Source organism: Cololabis saira, chromosome 3 (genome assembly GCF_033807715.1).
Source record: "Cololabis saira isolate AMF1-May2022 chromosome 3, fColSai1.1, whole genome shotgun sequence".
In the NCBI taxonomy this organism is placed as follows: Eukaryota; Metazoa; Chordata; class Actinopteri; order Beloniformes; family Belonidae; genus Cololabis; species Cololabis saira.
This window is the reverse complement of record NC_084589.1, coordinates 23612299-23630711: the sequence shown is the minus strand read 5'-3', so window position 1 is coordinate 23630711 and position 18413 is coordinate 23612299. Positions and strand designations below refer to the sequence as shown.

At 40.3% G+C, this 18413-nt stretch overlaps 1 protein-coding gene across 6 annotated transcripts in view; it reads left to right on the top strand.

Annotated features, from left to right (window-relative positions):
• The first annotated feature begins 3118 nt into the window (after positions 1-3118).
• The window catches only part of creb5b (cAMP responsive element binding protein 5b), a 38063-nt gene continuing 22768 nt past the window's right edge, over positions 3119-18413 (top strand). For 5 of the 6 annotated variants that reach the window (XR_009774685.1, XM_061716665.1, XM_061716664.1 and 2 more), the window contains exons 1-5: positions 3250-3296; positions 8362-8439; positions 8638-8731; positions 10234-10355; positions 11776-11933. Coding sequence is in view for 5 of the 6 variants with exons in the window: in XM_061716665.1 (XP_061572649.1) it covers positions 3267-3296; positions 8362-8439; positions 8638-8731; positions 10234-10355; positions 11776-11933 (482 nt within the window). In the remaining variant the exon portion in view is untranslated. The other variant, XM_061716666.1, reaches the window with a different exon arrangement.

Below are 18413 nucleotides of genomic sequence, written 5' to 3'. Positions count from 1 at the left end.
TTTTCAGTGAATTTCTGTTTACTTGCAACAGATGACTGATTGCCCATGAAACTTAAAAACCAGATGATTTTGCTTTACCAGTGGACAGAACACAGAAGCATAGCATGTAATGTGGCAGAGGTCTAATCTCCCCAATATGTTCCTTTCTACCATAATAACTGTAGCATGTGTGGTCTCAAGACTTTCATTAGGTAAAGATGGTTTGTCTGAGGTGATTTAAACCTTTTGCTGGGAAAACGAGCAGGATGGTCAGTCACTATATTTAAACTCTTGTAACAGATTAACCTTTAGTTTACAAGGGGCATGGAGAATAATGTAGCCACTGTATTTTCAAAGCTGTTAACACAAAAACTAAAGACTTGTTGATAATCTACAGTCGTATTCATGAGTCATATGTCTCTGTACTCCAGTGTTCATGCAACTTGACTCTGGTTAAGTAAATATATATTTGAAAGAAATAGCAGAAAACAAAATGTACTTGTGTTGCAATTGCCTCCATCTTCCCCACCAACTGTTTTCTACAGTATAATGCATAAAATGCTATGGAAGATTTTTTATTGTTTTTCTCTTATAGATTGACAGTCAGTGTAGTATTTTTTCTATTTCAACTCTTTCACCTTGTGCACCTGCTGCAACAAAGCATCACTGTTCCTCATCTTCCCAAGGTGATCTTACCCAAAAGTGTAGTGAAAGGCATAATCATAAAAGGTTTAGTATAATATAGATCAAATCTGCTTTAGTGTGGGTCACTGACCCAAACTGTATCGGCTCTTTCCAACCTTAACAGTCTGCTCTTCTGGAAGCATAATGTTTGGATTGGTTGGGAAATATATTGGCAATAAAGAGACAAAAGGATGTCATAAATGTTGATTAAAGCTCTGGTTAAAAGACAGAGGCGGAGAGGCTCTGAGTTATGAGTGCTTTTCAGACTGCGTTATTGTTTCAGTGACAGAGCTCTTAGTGTGTCTGGTGGAGTGGTCGCAGGCGAGTGGTAAACATTTCTCAATGTGTGAGGAGTCATTAATCCCTTGAGTCAAGGATGGACTCACTACCAGCAGTGTCTATGGCCCAAGAAATCACAGCCAGTTGGCACCGGTGGGTCACACAGAGCTCCGACACAAAAGTGTTGCTCTCTAAAGCTGTTTAAATCTCTTCTAATGTGCTGTAGCAAAGGGACAAATTTCAGACACTGCTGAACATGAAGTGTTTACTTCCTTTGTAAATCAAACTGTTGATAGTGTGTGTGAGGTCTGCCAGATTATGTTGTTGTTTTTTTGTTTTTTAGTAAGACCTTGAAATTAAAAACAGCCTAAAAACAACAACAATTTCAGAAATTTGAAAATTGCTTGCAAAGCTGGATTTTTATGTTGGTAGAGCAAATAAAACTTTGTCATGAAGTTTAGAAGTACTTTTCTTTGTTGCTTTTTTTTTTAATAATAGAGTAGCGGGATAAGCTCTACATAAATACTTGGTAATTTTGCCCTTGAGAGTCTAGTGTCATTGTCTGATTTATTATTTCAAGTTTATGTACACATGTTTTATAATACTAAATCCATTTGTGATGGTTTCAGTCAGCACTTTGCAAATATGTACCTGGTTGTATTTCAGCACTGCAACGGTTTACATTTCATTTCTCGGCTGAATGCAACAATATCTCTCGGGTATACCCGTGTCAAAATTTTCATTTTATTTGTAACAGGATCAAGCTGGCTATAGTATATTTTTTTAGGCTGCTTGCAGTTTGGTAAAGCACCTTGTATTATTTTCAGGGTGATGGATAATCTATAACTAAGAAGAACACTCCTAAGAAGAGTGTTATTCTGATTGTTAAAGCTAAGGAGGATCAGAAACAAAAGTTTCCCCCATTCTTACTGTCTGACCGCCCCTTAGATGTTGTTAAGAGAGTACGGTATTTGGGTCACATCATAAATGAGGATCTATGTGGTGATGATGACATCCAGCGTAAGCTGTAAGCTCTATACTCAGGCCAATATGCTGCCCGTAGATTCCATATGTGCACAGCTGATGTTAAAGTAAATCTATTCAGAGCCTATTGTACACCTCTTTACACAGCTCACCTTTGGTGTAATTATACCACCGCCAAGCTAAAGAAGTTGCAGGTAGCATATAATGATGCGTTCAGGATCCTCCTTAAGCTTCCAAGATGGACAAGTGCAAGCACTTTATTTGTTAATCGTTATGTCCCCACCTTCCATGCTCTTATGTGTCGACTCCACATACAAGTACATACACATACACTCATACAAGGTACACATCTGGACTATGGAAACATTGGAACAGGTGTTTGCATGTATTTTAAAGTGTGACCTGTAATTCTTATGTATTTTTATGTATTTTATATGGAACCTTTTGAGTCTGTAATAAAGTATTAATTCAATCTGAGCGAAACAACTGGAGCTCATACAAAGTTAAGCGATGCCACTCTGCCTCTAACAGAGTCCAGGACCGTTGGGAAAACGAAGTGTCAAGCATGTATATACTGTAATAAGTGATAAATGAGAATTAGATGGTGCAATATTAGTGCTATAAATACTGTAGCTTTATTCTACTAATCACCAGTCACACATAATGAATAAACAACGTGGGATGATTGTTGTTATATGATTGACACCGTCTAAGAATTAGTTTTGATAGGACTGAGGCTTTGCTAAACGAGGCAGACAGAAGAAAGTAACAAATTGCTCTGTCTACTGTTACTTCTCAGTTTTCAATAGTTTTTGTTTTGTGTTTTAACAAAACAGCAGGGATCAGAGTAGATGTAGAAATCAGACAACACACAAATGCCTTGTTTCATGTATTAAAGTCTCATAACTCTTTCATTTGCTTGTCTAACTGTTAAGGCCGATTTATGGTTCCGCGTTACAACAACGCAGAGCCTACGCCGTAGGGTACCCTACGCCGTAGGCTCTGCCGTAGGCTCTGCGTCGATTTAACGCGGAACCATAAATCAGCCTTAACCGTTCAGCAGTGGTGATGGCTTTGTTGCACCACACCCACCCCGGGACGGCGGTGATGCTGCTGGGCGTGCACTCGCACGCTCCGCCCGCCCCGCCCGCTCGCGCCGCCCACCGGCGGACCGCAATGATTTAGAAGTTCAGGAATCCCACGTGACGTCACCCCGGGGTGACGTTATGCTTCTCTAAATAGATCGTATTGTAATCTTTTCTCAGTCCAACGTGGTTTCTTCTGAGAGGCTGCTTCACATTTCCAACACTTGTTTGGTAAGTTTGAAAGCCTTTGCCAGCATGCAGGGGACCATGCACGAGCCTCTGCAGGTTTGTTGTCTTTGTTAAAAGCGATTCTTTTGACTTTTTTTTTTTTCCTGCTTCTTTCTTCATGCAACAGCTTGTTTTGTTCAACGCCTCGGCATTTCTTGATGAGGATTTCTTTTTTCTCTTTTTTTTTCCTTTTTCCTTGTTCTTCTTCTTCACAAGTATTTGAAGCCTGCAGTTAACCCCAGGCTGGTGTGAGTTTGGTTAGAGCGTCATGTCACTCCGGGGTCCATGTGGCCTATCTGTTGACTGTTGTTGAAGTTGAACGCGGAGTGAAGCGGCGCTGCAGCCGCGTCTGTCACATAGCGGGGACAAGTCTGCAGGAATTCACTCCGGGCCCCTGCCAGTCTCGGAATGCTTTCATGCAAACGGTGATTTTTCACTGCATGTCTTCCAATTTTCTTCCAAGTCGCCCTAAAGCTGGAGCCCTGCATCATTATTGCCATCATGCCTGTAGGCTGTCCCATACAGGGATGAGCGGCGCTGCACCGGTGCTGGTGGGAGAAAAGACGCTCTTCCTCTCCGTCTGCTGTCATGTCATTTGAAAAAAAAAAAAAAAATAGTTGATGCGTTTGTTTTTTCACGAAATTTGCGTCTTTTGAACAGAAATGTGAGCAACATTACGTCATTCTGCAGGCAAGTCGTTTGGCTTATTTGATTAAGCGCCGGGACGTTGGGGTTACACTTTCAGGAAGGTTGTGCTGACGATGCTCTTGGAAAAAAAAAGAAAAAGAAACACGCTTTAATTATTTGATTGCTCCGCCGCCGCTGTCATTTTGTTTATGTGACAGCACTGTCAATAACCACTTTTCTTCCATGCACGTTTCAAATTACTGTGTAAGCTTCGGGTTTTACGGTTTCCCTGTTGGATTTGCTGTATTGATGAACACATGAGAATCAGCCTAATTATGAAAATAGCTTCCAGGTTGGATTTGAGTTCTTCTAAATTATTATTATTGTTATTATTTTAAAATGAAATGGATTTGTATTTTAAAAAAATAGCCATAAAAAGCCTGTTTTTACTCTTTAGTACGTTTATAGGCCTAAAGTAACATAGAGTATATGAAATGAAAAGCAATGAAAAAGTTGAAAAGTGACACAATTATGTTTTACTTACTGTATGTTCTACTTCTTTATTGCAAGAAGTGAAACAAAATTTGTTTTCAATTAACTTTTGAGATGCAAGAGCCCAATATAGACTAATGGCGTCCCTAATTAACCATCAATAATAATTGCATGTTTAATTGGTAAATAAAAGTGAGTACCAATTAAGTTAGTTTAATGATAATCTGCAGCACCTAAAATGTATAGTGATGTATACAATTGAAAAATGGAAAACACTATAAAATAGGAAAAATAGGAAAAAAGTCTGCAAAGTTACTGGCTTTATTCAGTGACTTTTGTGAAGTTTCTTTCCATATTATACACATGCTTGATTGCAGTGCAGTGGCTGATTGCAACAGTGAAACATGACCCCCTTGAGTTTATTTGTTGATGGTTGTTTCATGTGCCCAACATGCCTCTGGTAATGATTGTGCTAATGTCAGAAGGGGGTTTAAAAAATGGCAGCAGAAGTCTTGTTTCATATTATTATTTTTAATGTTGGGAATATTTCCTCTCTCCTGGCCATAGTATACAAACTTGTGATCTATTTAGTAAAAGTAAAGTGAGTGGTTTTGGTGCCCTGGTATCATTGTGGTGTGGGAGAGACAGTTAATTGAAAGCCACTGGGGTTTACATAACAGCAGTCCCTTTTTTTTTTTTTGACACATTTGGCCCAAGAGCAGAAATCCGGGGCAGAACATTGTCTGAGAGGGTCTAGTTCCCTGCCTCAGGGATTGCTCTAATCCTGCCTTGAACTTGTGCTGTCAAAAGCCAATGTTGTGAGAAGCTAGAGATTTGAATTGCTCTGCGTGTTTATACTTGCTTTAACCCCATATGTCTTTGCACCTCAACCCCTCTTTTCCTTACCATATTGTTTAAATCCGAATGCGTGGTCTACCTGGAGAATTCCTCCCCAGTTTCTCTTGAAATCGAATGCCGGACCTTAATCCTTCCCCTCACTCACATCAGGATATGGTTAATGTGGAGTATAACCAAATTTCCTCTGCTAAGCTAAAAAATCTCTATTAAATGTGAACCAAGTGCCCTTTCCTTGGAAAGGGCATCAAGCGCTGATCATTTGAAGTGTAAAATCTATCGACTAATTCACAGACATTTACACAATGAATGATTAATGTTTCGTGATTTAAATTTCCTGGTAAATGTGCTGAAATGATGAAATCCCTTTTTAGAAATGGGAACTGAAAAGAAAAGGTTTTCCTTTGGCATTAGTTGTAATTGCTGCGAAAGTTGTTTTATCTTAATTCTGCTCACACTCTTTGTTTATACCATATGTGTGATATAACATAGTATCAAGATTTGAGCGAGGGATTTATTGTAACATAAAGAACCTGCAAAAACCACTGTGGCAACAAGAGTTGTGCAAATAGCTGAAAGTTAAACATCTGAGATTAAAAACATGGCAGCAAATGTTGATATAGTGCATGAATAATTAATGAAATGTCTGCTGGCACTGGTTCTACTTGCTGTCACTACATGTTTACTTTGCATTGAGGGTTAGGATCGACAGCGTTGGTCATGTTTGTTGTGTCAAACGAGCCCAGGTGAGTTTTTAGGGGCCCTGCAGAATAGATCGAGCAAACTGGTGACAGAGGCGACCAGGGCTCCTTGCTCTCTGACAGAGAGACCCTGTTCTGACTCTGTTCTGCAGGCTTCGTTATGAAGCACAGCTTGTTAGGAAAACACCACTGCTTAGCATAACACAATATTAGAGTGTTTTGACTGTGCTTGAGGAAATAGTCTGGACCCATGAAAAAGGCATGCATGTACAGAGTTTTTTAAAAGTATTTTTGCTCAACACTTGAGATTTAGAACTGACCTAGAATAGAGATGCGCTGTTGTTCCCGTTTACTGTTGGTGGCAGGTTAAGATGAAAAAAAACGAAGTGTCAAGCATGTATATACTGTAATAAGTGAGTAATAAATGAGAATTAGATGGTGCAATATTAGTGCTGTAAATACTGTAGCTTTATTCTACTAATCACCAGTCACACATAATGAATAAACAACGTCGGATGATTGTCGTTAGATGATTGACACCGTTTAAGAATTAGTTTTGATAGGACTGGGGCTTTGCTAAACGAGGCAGTCTACTATTACTTCTCAGTTTTCAATAGTTTTTGTTTAGTGTTTTAACAAAACAGCAGGGATCAGAGTAGATGTAGAAATCAGACAACACACAAATGCCTTGTTTCATGTATTAAAGTCTCATAACTGTGCGTTTGTATGCTTTTTGCGCATGGCAGCTGTATACCATTTTTGTGTGCATGTTCCATACTGAAAGGTTTACCTGCTTGCCATAAACTCATTGCTGGTTAAAAGCTGAAAATGCTCCCTGGGTTCTGCTCAATTGCTGCTCCTGAGTGAGGATTAGCAATAATACTCTTCTAACATCTGGTACAACATCTGTCTAAAAGTGCATCTGCAGTGCTGGCATGTGACTGTGTCATGCTGGACAATCCTAACATCTTGAAATCTGAAATATGCTCTTAACCACATATAATATACTTATATAAAATACAAAAATACTAGAATAACATTTTACATACTTCACTTTGTGTAGTACGATGGAAATGTCTTTACCCAATTAAATATGTAAACTACACCTGCATCTGTGTATAAAAGTTGTCTAAGCTAAAATCTTCTAACAAGAAGTACTTGATTAAATACACAAATACAGGACGAAATTATTGAAACAAAGATTTCAATCAGGAAAGCATGGATTAAAGTAAGCAAGATATGTATTTAGACGTTCCACGCAAGTTTTTGGCTGTCGACAGCAGAGCTGTCGACATTAGAAAAGGTTTGGTTTTTCATATTGTCCAACTGTGATCGTAGGGTGGCTGCAAATGAATAGCATTAGAAAACACAATAAAAAAAACAACAACAAAACATGTGATTTGAAATAATCTATCCAAAATAAGAGAACAACTTTGCAGGATATATGTTAATAAATACAGAAGAATAACATTAGCAATTTTAAAACAGTTGAAATTGCTAAACTTGAGTGATGGGAGTTGAATTCATCAAATGTAATAAAGGATTTATTTGGACATCAAAACCTTATCTTAAGGGCTATTTTTTTCATTTATATTAAGTGTTGAAATAAGCCTGGTATTTCTGATGCTTTGTCTTTCCAAAAAGTGTGCCCTAAAGGGTAACATATTTTGATGGAGTTTTTCTTGTTGCGCATGATTTAGTTTTTGGAAGCAAGTTAAGAGGAGAGACAATATTTGCATCATTTATAGATCTTTATTTTCCATGTTCATTTTTAAAATTAGATTTATTTATTTATTTCAACACAGCTCAGCAAAAAGGAACCTTCTGTTCTGTCGCTGCTTGTTACCTTTTTTTACTCCCTCAAGCAAAAATGATAGCTGAAGCCGTATACTTTTAGTTTGATGGAAGACTTTGGCTCTGCACTGAGCAATTACTCCTTTAGTGCAAATTTAGCATTACCGAGCTCTTGTTTTCAAAGGTGTTCCTTTACGCAAAACAGATTTCCCTCTTTGATTATATGGTACTGCTTCCTCTTAAACACAGTTTATCAAGTCTTTCTTTGCATCCAAATTTAAACTGAAAGCCATCATCGCTGTCTCAACACACAGTGTGCTACAAAATGTGTTTTATGGTGTTAGCAGAAATTGCGGAAATGCATTACAGAGCAATACATTATTTGTGTTGTAAAATTTATGATGAATACCTTTATCACTATATTACTATATTTGTAATAAAAGAAAGTGCTCTCTGCATGGACACTTTCTGAAGTTACTGAATCATTTTGCTTTCACAACCTTTCTGTCAATGCTATTCTGCAGAGCCCACTGTTGCAGGTGCTGTGGATATTTGCGATGACACAGGCTGTGTACTTTACTTTTTTGGTGCTGGCAAGGAAACTCAAGTCATTCTGATCCCCTCCCTGTTTTCTTCTTCTTCTTTTCTTGCAGTTTTATGAGACGTTGGCCAGAGTGATGAACTCAGACCAGGAAAGGCCTTTCATGTGCAATGCTCCTGGCTGTTCTCAGGTGAGAATGTGGGGGGGAAATCCAAAATGCAGATAGCAGAGCAGGTGTAAAACTGTTAAAAAAGAAAAAAACTGGACAATACCAGTGAATGCTATTTTAGTTAACTTTATTATACTGAGGTATTTGCCAGTTTCTAGACCGCATTTTGTGTTTTTGCACTTACATAACACATAGTTTATAATTTTCAAATTTGAATAGCGATTCCCCACGGAGGACCATCTGATGATACATCGACACAAACATGAGATGACACTTAAGTTCCCCTCCATAAAGAACGACAGCATGTTATCAGGTGAGTTATGGCTGCTTCAATACAGACTCCTTTGCTACAGGAGTGCTGTAGGTTTGTCTGCAAATGTGTGCCAAGGTGACTCATGCACAGACACACTTGTCTATCATTAGAAACCCTTATGGCATGTCATGTACAAGCTGTAATGTAAATCATATGCCTTGCAGCTCAGTTCATGCACCTCACTTGTGCACACTTCAGCAGATTACAGAGACGCTGACATGCAACTGGATAAATCAGCGTGTTATGCTAAAATTCTCCCACCTTTTAATCTGCTTTATTTGCATTTTGGCATTATTTGAGGTGGCATTAGTCTGCAGTATGTAGGGACTGGGAGAACTGAGAGAGGAGATCTTCACAACATTAATCTGGAATCAAGTGTCAACCCAAGGCCAATCTATACTTATAGATCTCCATTCCTAGAAGCAACCCAGCCTCACGTGCTGTTCTCTAGTGTCTAGAGTGAACTGCTGCAGCCAAACTAGATGGTGTCCTCTTTATTATTTACACTGAGTGGACAGACAGATCAGATTTTCTGGGCCAGGTTTCTCTATCACCTGCTGTTTGAGTTACAGCCCGAACCACATCTCTGATTTAGATGTTGAATTTAAAAGATCACTCTTGCGTTCTATGTCCTTGTGTCTTCTATTATTACTTTTTTGAGTCTCTTAGTATTGTAGTTGCTGCCCTCTCTTCCTTTACTTGTTTTACACTGACTCATATCCTCGATTTTCCACAGAGCTTTTGGTAAGTGTCTAAAGTTGAAGAGGTCCATGCGAGTAAACTGTATTTTAGGTTCACATGTCATTGTAGAACGTTTAAGCCGATCCCCAGTCGGACCAGGATGGATAAACAAACCGTGGAGTATACTTTCAACCTTTGAAATAACAGTGATCCTAAAATCACCTTCAACTGTCTGAAATCTGATATGTGTGCACCCCCTACAACGTCAAGTTGAATACTGCAGCTTGACTGAGCTCAACAAACGAGACCCCCACTCAACCGGCTGGATCTGTACTTTGTCAGCCAAAATGAGGCTGTCAAAGGAGCATCTCCCTCTCACTAACTAAAAAGAAGTAATGCATGCTTAAAAACATCACGATCATGCATTCAGTTATTCTTCACGTGATCGCCATTATCTTGCATTAACTATTTGCGTGTCTAGCTGGGGTCCACGTAGAAAAATAGGTCACAATGGTCTATAACATATATATATATATATATATATATATATGTGGGCATGTATCATGTTTTTTTTTCCGTTGTTTCTTTGGCGCTTCATTATACTCCTGACCTGCAGATTGTTACTATTATCAATTTTAAATTCAGTGTAATAAAACAGTCCTGATATGATGTGTGATAAAGTCCACATATCCCATGCTGCTCTGTTCCTTACACTTTTTGCCGAAAACACTGATACAGACACGGACGGTCTAACAGAATAAACTGCATTGACTGCGGATAGTTTTAAAAGTAAACTCTGGCAACTCTTCTTTGATTTCCAGACCAGACGCCCACACCAACGCGTTTTTTGAAGAACTGTGAGGAGGTGGGATTGTTTAATGAACTGGACTGCTCCATTGAACAGGAATTTTGCAAAGCCCAAGAAGAAGAGGACAGTAAACAGGTACGGCAGAGGCGAGGACAAGTTCTCAGGCTAAAAAAAAAGTCAAAGCCACAGTCATTCACTGAGGTTATGATAGACGGTTAGGAACTTTTATCTTGGGTGATCATCAGACCTGTCACAAATAACCACTTTCACACTATGAACTGATACAGATCTGTAAAGTGATTACAAACACGCAAACCTTGTAGCCATTGTTGTTTTAACAGCTCTCTAACCACAAGTAATTATATATATTTCTGCTATAGTTTTTCCTTTACATCTAGATCAAGCAAATGTGTGGGACATTCACTTTTTATTGCGCCCCAGATACCACACTATGATCCCTACTTGTCAACAGTAACAGACAAGTCTAAAAAGATGACGATTTGTCACCTACCACAGATGAAGAGAACAGAGATCACATTCTTCACCTGCAACTTCAAACAGCTCTTCAGCCTTTGGGAGGGAGTCATATTTCTTCCCAGAAATAACTCCAGACCCCCGAGACAACTTTTTGGCTGCAATAGCAAAAGCAGACAGATTGGCCAGACGGTCTTGCAAAAAAAGCAAAAGTCCCAAAGATTTGACATTTGTCAAAGAACGTAATCATTTATGCATTATAGATCTGCCCTGAGGCTCTTCCACCTGAAGCATGGGCACTAGTCAAATCACCGCAAGACAGACTGCTTATCTAATGTCTGGGAAGATGTGAAGTGCAAGCTGCAGCTAAGCTGTTGACTGGGAGGTTTGAGTCTGGAGCTTTTCTGTCCGCAGGTCAGCCATGTCTGGCCTGCCCAAGCTGTGTGGTTTATGATGGGTGGCTCTGCTAAGTCAACACCAGGCGTGTCAGAGCAAGACATCGTGGGAGTGTAACACACAACAAGTGGAAATATTAAGCAGCAAAAAAATTGAAGCTTGCAGAAAATAGCGAAGGGTATTAATGCTTTAATGCAGGCTTGATCATTTCTATAGCAGGGTCTTTTTCTCATTTGACTCAATGAAAAGGATTTTGACTAGCTGTTAGTTTAATACCACTATATTTGGGTGGAGTATATATATATATATTATGGAAGTTTGATACTCCCAATTTTAGTGGCAATCATAAAGAAACAAAACTTTTTGGAGATATACCAGATTGTTACAGGCCTCACATGGTTATTATTGTATCTATAGTCAATACCTAACATATAGTTTCCAGGGAACCTGATCTTCATTAGATTCAAAATATGCCCCTAGTGCAAAACATAAAAGCTTACAGATGGGAGTTTACATAACTCTTCATTACACGTTAAAGCTGAGTAAATGTGCCAAAGAATAAACAGGTGTAATACTGCACAGTTTTCCCAAATTATTCAAGTTGCTGCAAATCAAACATTCCCATCAGATTCCTAAGCTTGATTTCTTTATTCCTGATTTCTCTTTCCTCCCTTCCTCTTTCCAGAATATCCCAATTCATGGCCCAGCAGGCCAAGGCCAGCACCAGCAGTCTCTCTCACGGATGGCCAGTCATGATACCAGCATAGTGATCCAGCAGGCCCTGCCCTCTCCTCAGTCCAGCTCCGTCATCACGCAGGCTCCATCTACAAATAGACAGATAGGGTGAGTCTTAAAAATGTGTTGAATTCCAACAGAAAAATAAGAAATATGCAGTCGTGGCATTTTGTTTCACTACCTTCATATATGTACATTTCGGTTTCATTACCACGGGGTAGAGGCTTTGCTAAGAATTGCTGACAGACTGTAAATGATCTGACAAGTGCCAGATTGTATCCTCTCACCTCAAGTGTGTCCCTGTTGTAGTGACAGCCTTAGGATCAGCCTGGTCCTTTTGTCCATCCGACTGTCATTATTCCATGTTCTCTCAGGTAGAGTCAGTGTTTAGTTACATTTGGAGAAGAATATGTGATGCTGGCAGTTCATGTTTTGCTAGTCATGTAGTGTTGTCCCCCCAGCAGAACATGGAAGAGGGTCCCAAAGGACGAGATGAGATCATTGTTGAAGCTGTAATTGTTTTTGCTCTTAAATAGGAACTTGCCGTGTATAGGAATGTCAACCACTTTCCCGCTCTGTTTTTCTGATACGCTCGCAATAGAGAAAATATATTAATAGCAACCTTCTGTGAGTTTAAAGTTTTTTTTGTCATATAAGCACACTCCACTGACCTAAATAATTCCTTGTGGCATATTGGCCACAGTTCAAACTTGTGCAAAGGCTTTGTTACCGTAAACTAGGCCTGTGGCGAGCTAGTTGAACACTGAGGTGGATCGGTGTTAGGTTGGCCCCCGTGTCGTGGTTGTCCTGTGTAGATTTACAGCTTGAGGAGCTGGTGAATATTGGATGGGAGGCCCATCACTAAGCCTGACTGACACCTCGTCAGGCTCATTGTCGACCACAGGGATGGAATTTCATCCCCTTGGAGAAGCAGCAATCACTGCCAGTAACAGAGACTTTGCTGGGCCGGCTTCACCTGAGTTTACCTGCTATTATGAACTCCTTACTTTACTAATGCAGCGACTCACTCCTTCACCTCACAGCCCGTGTGTTGTTGCAAGTTTTGGTGGAATCCTGACATGAAAAAAGGAAGAGTAGATTCACACGAGAGAGATCTGAGCTGGAAATGTTTGCATCAGCGGGAAAATGGAGTGAGGAAACCCCTCCGCGGAGAAGCAGTGCTTCCACAGGAAGTCATCAGGAGCAACCAAAGTCTCTGTGTACGGGGTCTCTCCACAGGAACTTCCTACAAAGACAACATGCTGGACACTTCACAGGCAATATGTGCTCTGACCTGACAGAAAGTTAGGAGGGGCAGCTTTAGGTCAGATAAGTGATTCCTCATGACACATCTTTTAATTGCCTCATTATCCTGCCAACCCCCTAGAATAATTCTTTTTAGCATGTGTTGCTTTGCAGTGTTTTTGAACAAAACCAAAAGTAGAAGCGCACGTTCTGCTCTGCTGATGTTTGTGTTTAACGTCAGTAATAACCGAAACCAAAAACTAAACAAAAGAGCCAACAAACTATGACACAATTACAGCTGTCAATAATAGTAAGGCGTGTATATACGTATGTCTGTAAACCTTTTAATCCTGACAAAGTTTATGGAGCTCTGATGTAGATATCTCTCTGAATGAGACAAACAAAATCAGTTTGATTTGGTTTCCATCTGCTTCCTCATTTTGTTCCTCTGTGCTGAGTGCACAGTATGAGCATCCTATGAATTAGGAAAACAAGTAATTTTCATTGCTCCACAATGTTTACTAAAGAGCTTTGAGGCTTGGAATCAATTAGGATTGGCTTTCCTCAAGTCCATTTACTTTAGGACTGAGCTGGGCCTGCAGCTGTGAAACCTGAGGACCTCTCTCTTCGTCTTTTTCTCTCCCTCCCTCTGCACTCAGTCCTCAAACGAGGTCTTCGGGGAGCTGCACTGACACAAACCAGTGTTAAAACCAGGCACAAGAAACAGCCAGCAGATCTTAATGTCACGGCTATCATTATCATACAAAGGGAAGTTCTGTCCAACTGTTCTGAATGCACTCTGCTTTTTGATTATGAACATCTTGTGTTATGTCAGTGTTAAATCTGTTGGACAGTACTAGTCAAGCATGTGAGATATAACATTTTGTGGAAACCTCAACCTTTTGACTTGTAAGCAGAGCTGTGTGGATAAATGGGTGTGGGCACAAAGCATTAAAATGACATTTTTCTTCTAGTTTGGCTCTACTGAGGAATTCAGTCCCATTGTTTCCATTACATAGCACAGCTAAGATGATTACTCCAGATGTATTAAAATATGTGTACCAGTTCATGATAGTGTATGCTTAAATGAGTTATTCATAAAAGTTTTTAGGAGTTGCAATCAGCTATTTCATCCCGCTGTTTCATTTATTGAAGTGACCCTTGATAAGACACCAAAACTCAAAGTTGGTCTTAATATCCCCTTGGATGTGTATAATAGTTTGTATGACCCTACTAAGGTTAAAAGGTGCAAAATAAGTACAAACAATGTGGCATTTACCATCAATGTGTGGACTTGATTTTGATTGATGTAAGAAGTGTTGGTTTGTCAGACCTAACTAACAAATAAGCTTTTTTTTCTTTTCTTTTGGTCCATTTCAAAATAGAAAATACATTCATTTTCCTGCAATGTTACACTTAATACAAGCTGTTAAAAGCAGTGCACTATACTGATTTCTGGTTTGCCATTTCTATGCATAGTGTTTTCTTACTTTATAAAGGGAGGATTTATCAATATTTGTGTAGTGTTAGTGATGCTCCACCAAAGGCACACAGCATGCAATGTCACAGCATCTTGCAGAGCTTGAAGGAAGTCAATTTGTGGTTTCATTTCCCATGCTGCTTTAAATGCTCAAGTTTTCACACTTTAGGCGCCCAGCTACTTGTGGTCTTAGTTTGTGCCTTTAAGGGAAATAGCACAAATAGACTTTGGGTCTTAAGTTTTGTGCAAAGTGCAGGGACGGTACATGAAGTTTGATGTGAACGTCCTGTTTTTTTGTAACAATATTTGGTGACACGTGACTGATTGTCTTGGACTTCCCCTTGAACCATGTACGTTAATATTGCCTGTTGCACTGGTTATTGAACAGAAAATTCCTCAAACTCTTTTTCTCCATAGAGATTATGATTTTCTGTCCATTCCACAACCAATTCCAATTTTAATTCCTTGATAATTGGCTGCTATTTTATTCGATGACTGTCTGATCGTCAAGTCTAATTCAAGTCATGCCATCTCTGGCACACACAGTATACCGTATTTTAAAGTTGTTGAAATGTTCTCTTAGTTGTTCACGATGTTCACTATGAGTAATCCTGCAATATCATTTTCTATTCATGCTAAGACACCAGTTTTATGATTCTGATGTTTCAATATATTGCCAGATATTGTTTAGAACAGACAAAAAATTCCCAATGTATAAAATAAAATGTGGGGTATTTATCAATATTTAGTGCCAGTGCAGAGTTCTCAGACAATATTAGAAGTCGTGGACTTCACAATTCCAAATAAACACATTCTGTGTTTTTGTTGTGTTTTGTTGTGTTGTGTTATTCTTTGTGTTTAGATTGCATTGACAAAGTTGTGATAAGGAGGGAGGTGCGTCCTGAGACCTCAACTAATTGCTCTGGTTTGAGAAACGTTTTCTTACACAGTCAAAGATGGGATTTCTGTGTATAGATTGTTGTTATGTAGCCACATTAGAAGGTACATAGAGTGATCAATTGCAAAATAAAGAGCGATAGAGAGGGAAAAAGAATTAAAAAAAAGAAAGAGCAGGATGTACATCTGACCTGAATTAAGATGAGCTCATTGTGTACTGCAATGGGTTTAATAGTGCGTTTGTCGAGGAACGCCCAGAATCTGTTCCTTCTCATTCCAGCGGGTCTGTGTCATCCCTGCCCCGGGGCCACCACACATGCAGCCTCCTGCACAAGCAACTCACACACAGGGACATGCTGCACAACTCTGGGGAGCGCAGGGATCACAATGTGGGGAAGTGTGGAAAACGGGGGATCAGAGGTGTACAGACAAGGGGAAAAATGGGATCAGAGGTACATGGAGTAGAGGAAGAGGGTATTAGGAGGTAGATGGAGGGGAGGAAACGGAGGATCATGTTGGTGAATGAAAGACAGAAGAATTTGAGGACATGCATTTCACACAAGAGAGGAAAAGATGGGTCATGTTTGGATGGAAGGATGGACAAAAAGCCATTTGAAGAATGAAGATTATGAACAGACAGGGAAGATGGAGAGATAGGAGCAGCGGTAAAAGCATTAAAATAAAAGTGTTTGTTGAAAGACAAAAAAAAGTCACATTTCAGATGAAAAGTGACACAGATGGAAGGTAATTAAAGTTTTATGTGCTGTGTGCTAACTGTTACTGAATCAGTCAGGTACTGATGCCAGACACCAGGTTAGCTTTTAAAATATGTACAAGGCTGATTTGTTTTCTTAATTTACTGTTGATATGGAGGTGCTGTAAAACTTCAGTTGAAAATGAGACAATTCACCCTTGCTGTCGTTAGCTAATAGCATTAAATGAATCAAAATAATTTCACATTTGATTAATAAAGCCGCGCTATTCATACCTTGACTGAGTTATGTTTTGGTATGGATTGGCTCAACTTGGGGCACCCTCATGTGAGGACACCCCATCCTAGATCCACCCCAGTGAAGCACCCTCCCCACATCCATCTTTTCTCTAGCCCACTAATAAAAGTCAGCCTGTGTCGTAACCCATTACTGTTGATTTATTTGATCAGATTCGTATTATTTCCTCAGTCCAAACCCCATGGCACTCTCCTCCCACAAGTGATTAAAGGCAGTAAATCAGGGGCAGGTCCTGTGTAGTGTTTACTCAGAGAGCCAGGCAGCTGCAAGCTGTTTGAGGCCCTTGTTTCTCTCTCTGTTTACCTCTGTTCCCATAGCGACTGCACCACCATCTCCCAAATGTCTGGAACTTGGCCCTGGGATGTTTTGGTTACGTTCAAAAGTTTTTAGCTGCTGTGTCTACCCAGCGCTTACAGTGACTTCACCCAGCTAGGAGCTAGTGCAGTGATGTTGGATGAGCCGAGGAGGGAAAGAGAGGGAAAAGTGAGAGGAGGAGGAGAGGAGGGAGGGACAAAATCAAGGGGTAGGCAGGCACTGGGTGGAGGGGAGGGCGAAAAGCCAAGAGCATTACATCATTGCTGGAGCAGAGTCAAAAAGGGAAGGATGTGAGTCAGTGGACTGACTGCACCTCTCTCCTTCTTCTGCTCCTCTTGGATGACGGCCAGGCCTCTTGTGTTTAAGTCCACAGTACTTGAGACTGTGGGGACTGGGACAGTAAAGATTAGTGTGTGTGCAAACGGCAGGATTTGTAGGTTTGAGCAGAGAGGGTTTGGGCACAGTAAGAAGTCCAGAAGAAAGTCGTTAAGTCAGTTCTGCTCCACTGGGGAGGAAAACGGATACCTGAAAATCTTAGAGAAATAGATTATAGAACAACTGCGTAAAAGAAGAGTAAAAGAGAGATCCAGGGAGGGAAAAAGATCTAGTAATGATGTCATGATGGATTGAAGGTGGGTAGGGGGTGGTGGTGCGTTGGTGGGTCTGGGGCGGGAGCTAGGCTGAGAGTGAAGCACTCAGTAATGTGAGAGTGCAGGGTCAGGGCTGCAGAGTGTCTACCTGCTCTCCCCCGGGGCCCCAGGCCCCGGCTATTATCAATCCCCTCAGTGGAGCCGCAGCCTGTCATTACTCACGCACATATATACACACTCTTAATGACATACACTACCATATGCACTTATTCACACACTTTTGTGTGAAGACTAAAACACTTTAAGTAGAAGACCAACATTAGAAACATGCACTCTATTCAAACACGGCTGAAGGTGTGTTGTTATCAATTTGTATTTCCATCCGCCCGTCCATCCATCCGTCCATCCATCCATCCATCCATCCATCCATCCATCCATCCATCCATTATCTGCACCCGCTTGTTCCTATTCAGAGCAACAGGGATTATCTCAGCTCTCTTCGGGTGAAGGACAGGGGTAAACCCTGGTGTCAGACCATCGCAGGGCTGAGATGTATTTTTATAAATTAAATATATTGTTCCTAAAAGATTTTATTTAGTACGATATAAATAAGTGTTTGAAAAACACCAACTGGTTCCAACCACAGAAGTTTAAAGGGAACCTATTATGGCATCTAATACCTGTTTTAAACAGGCCTTGAATGTCTTAAAAACAAGCTTTTGATTGTTTTTGCTAAATAAATTAGAAATTCAGCCTCTAAACCATGTCTTTATCTTCCCAGTCTCTAACCTCATTATCTATGCAGGATTCTGAGTGGGCGGGGCTATGATGATGAGGCTCTGTGCTGATTGGCTGCCTTATGCAATGACGTGAATGACGCGATACACCGCTACAGAAAAATGGCGGAAGCTCCGGCCGGCGGAGTTAGTTGTGGGCGTGGTTTCACGCATCGCTCCCGTCGTTACGTAACGACGGGAGCAGAATCTGAACGGCTCGTAGAAGCCACATCACACTGGATGGCTCATCCGGGCGGCTGTACAGACACTGCAGA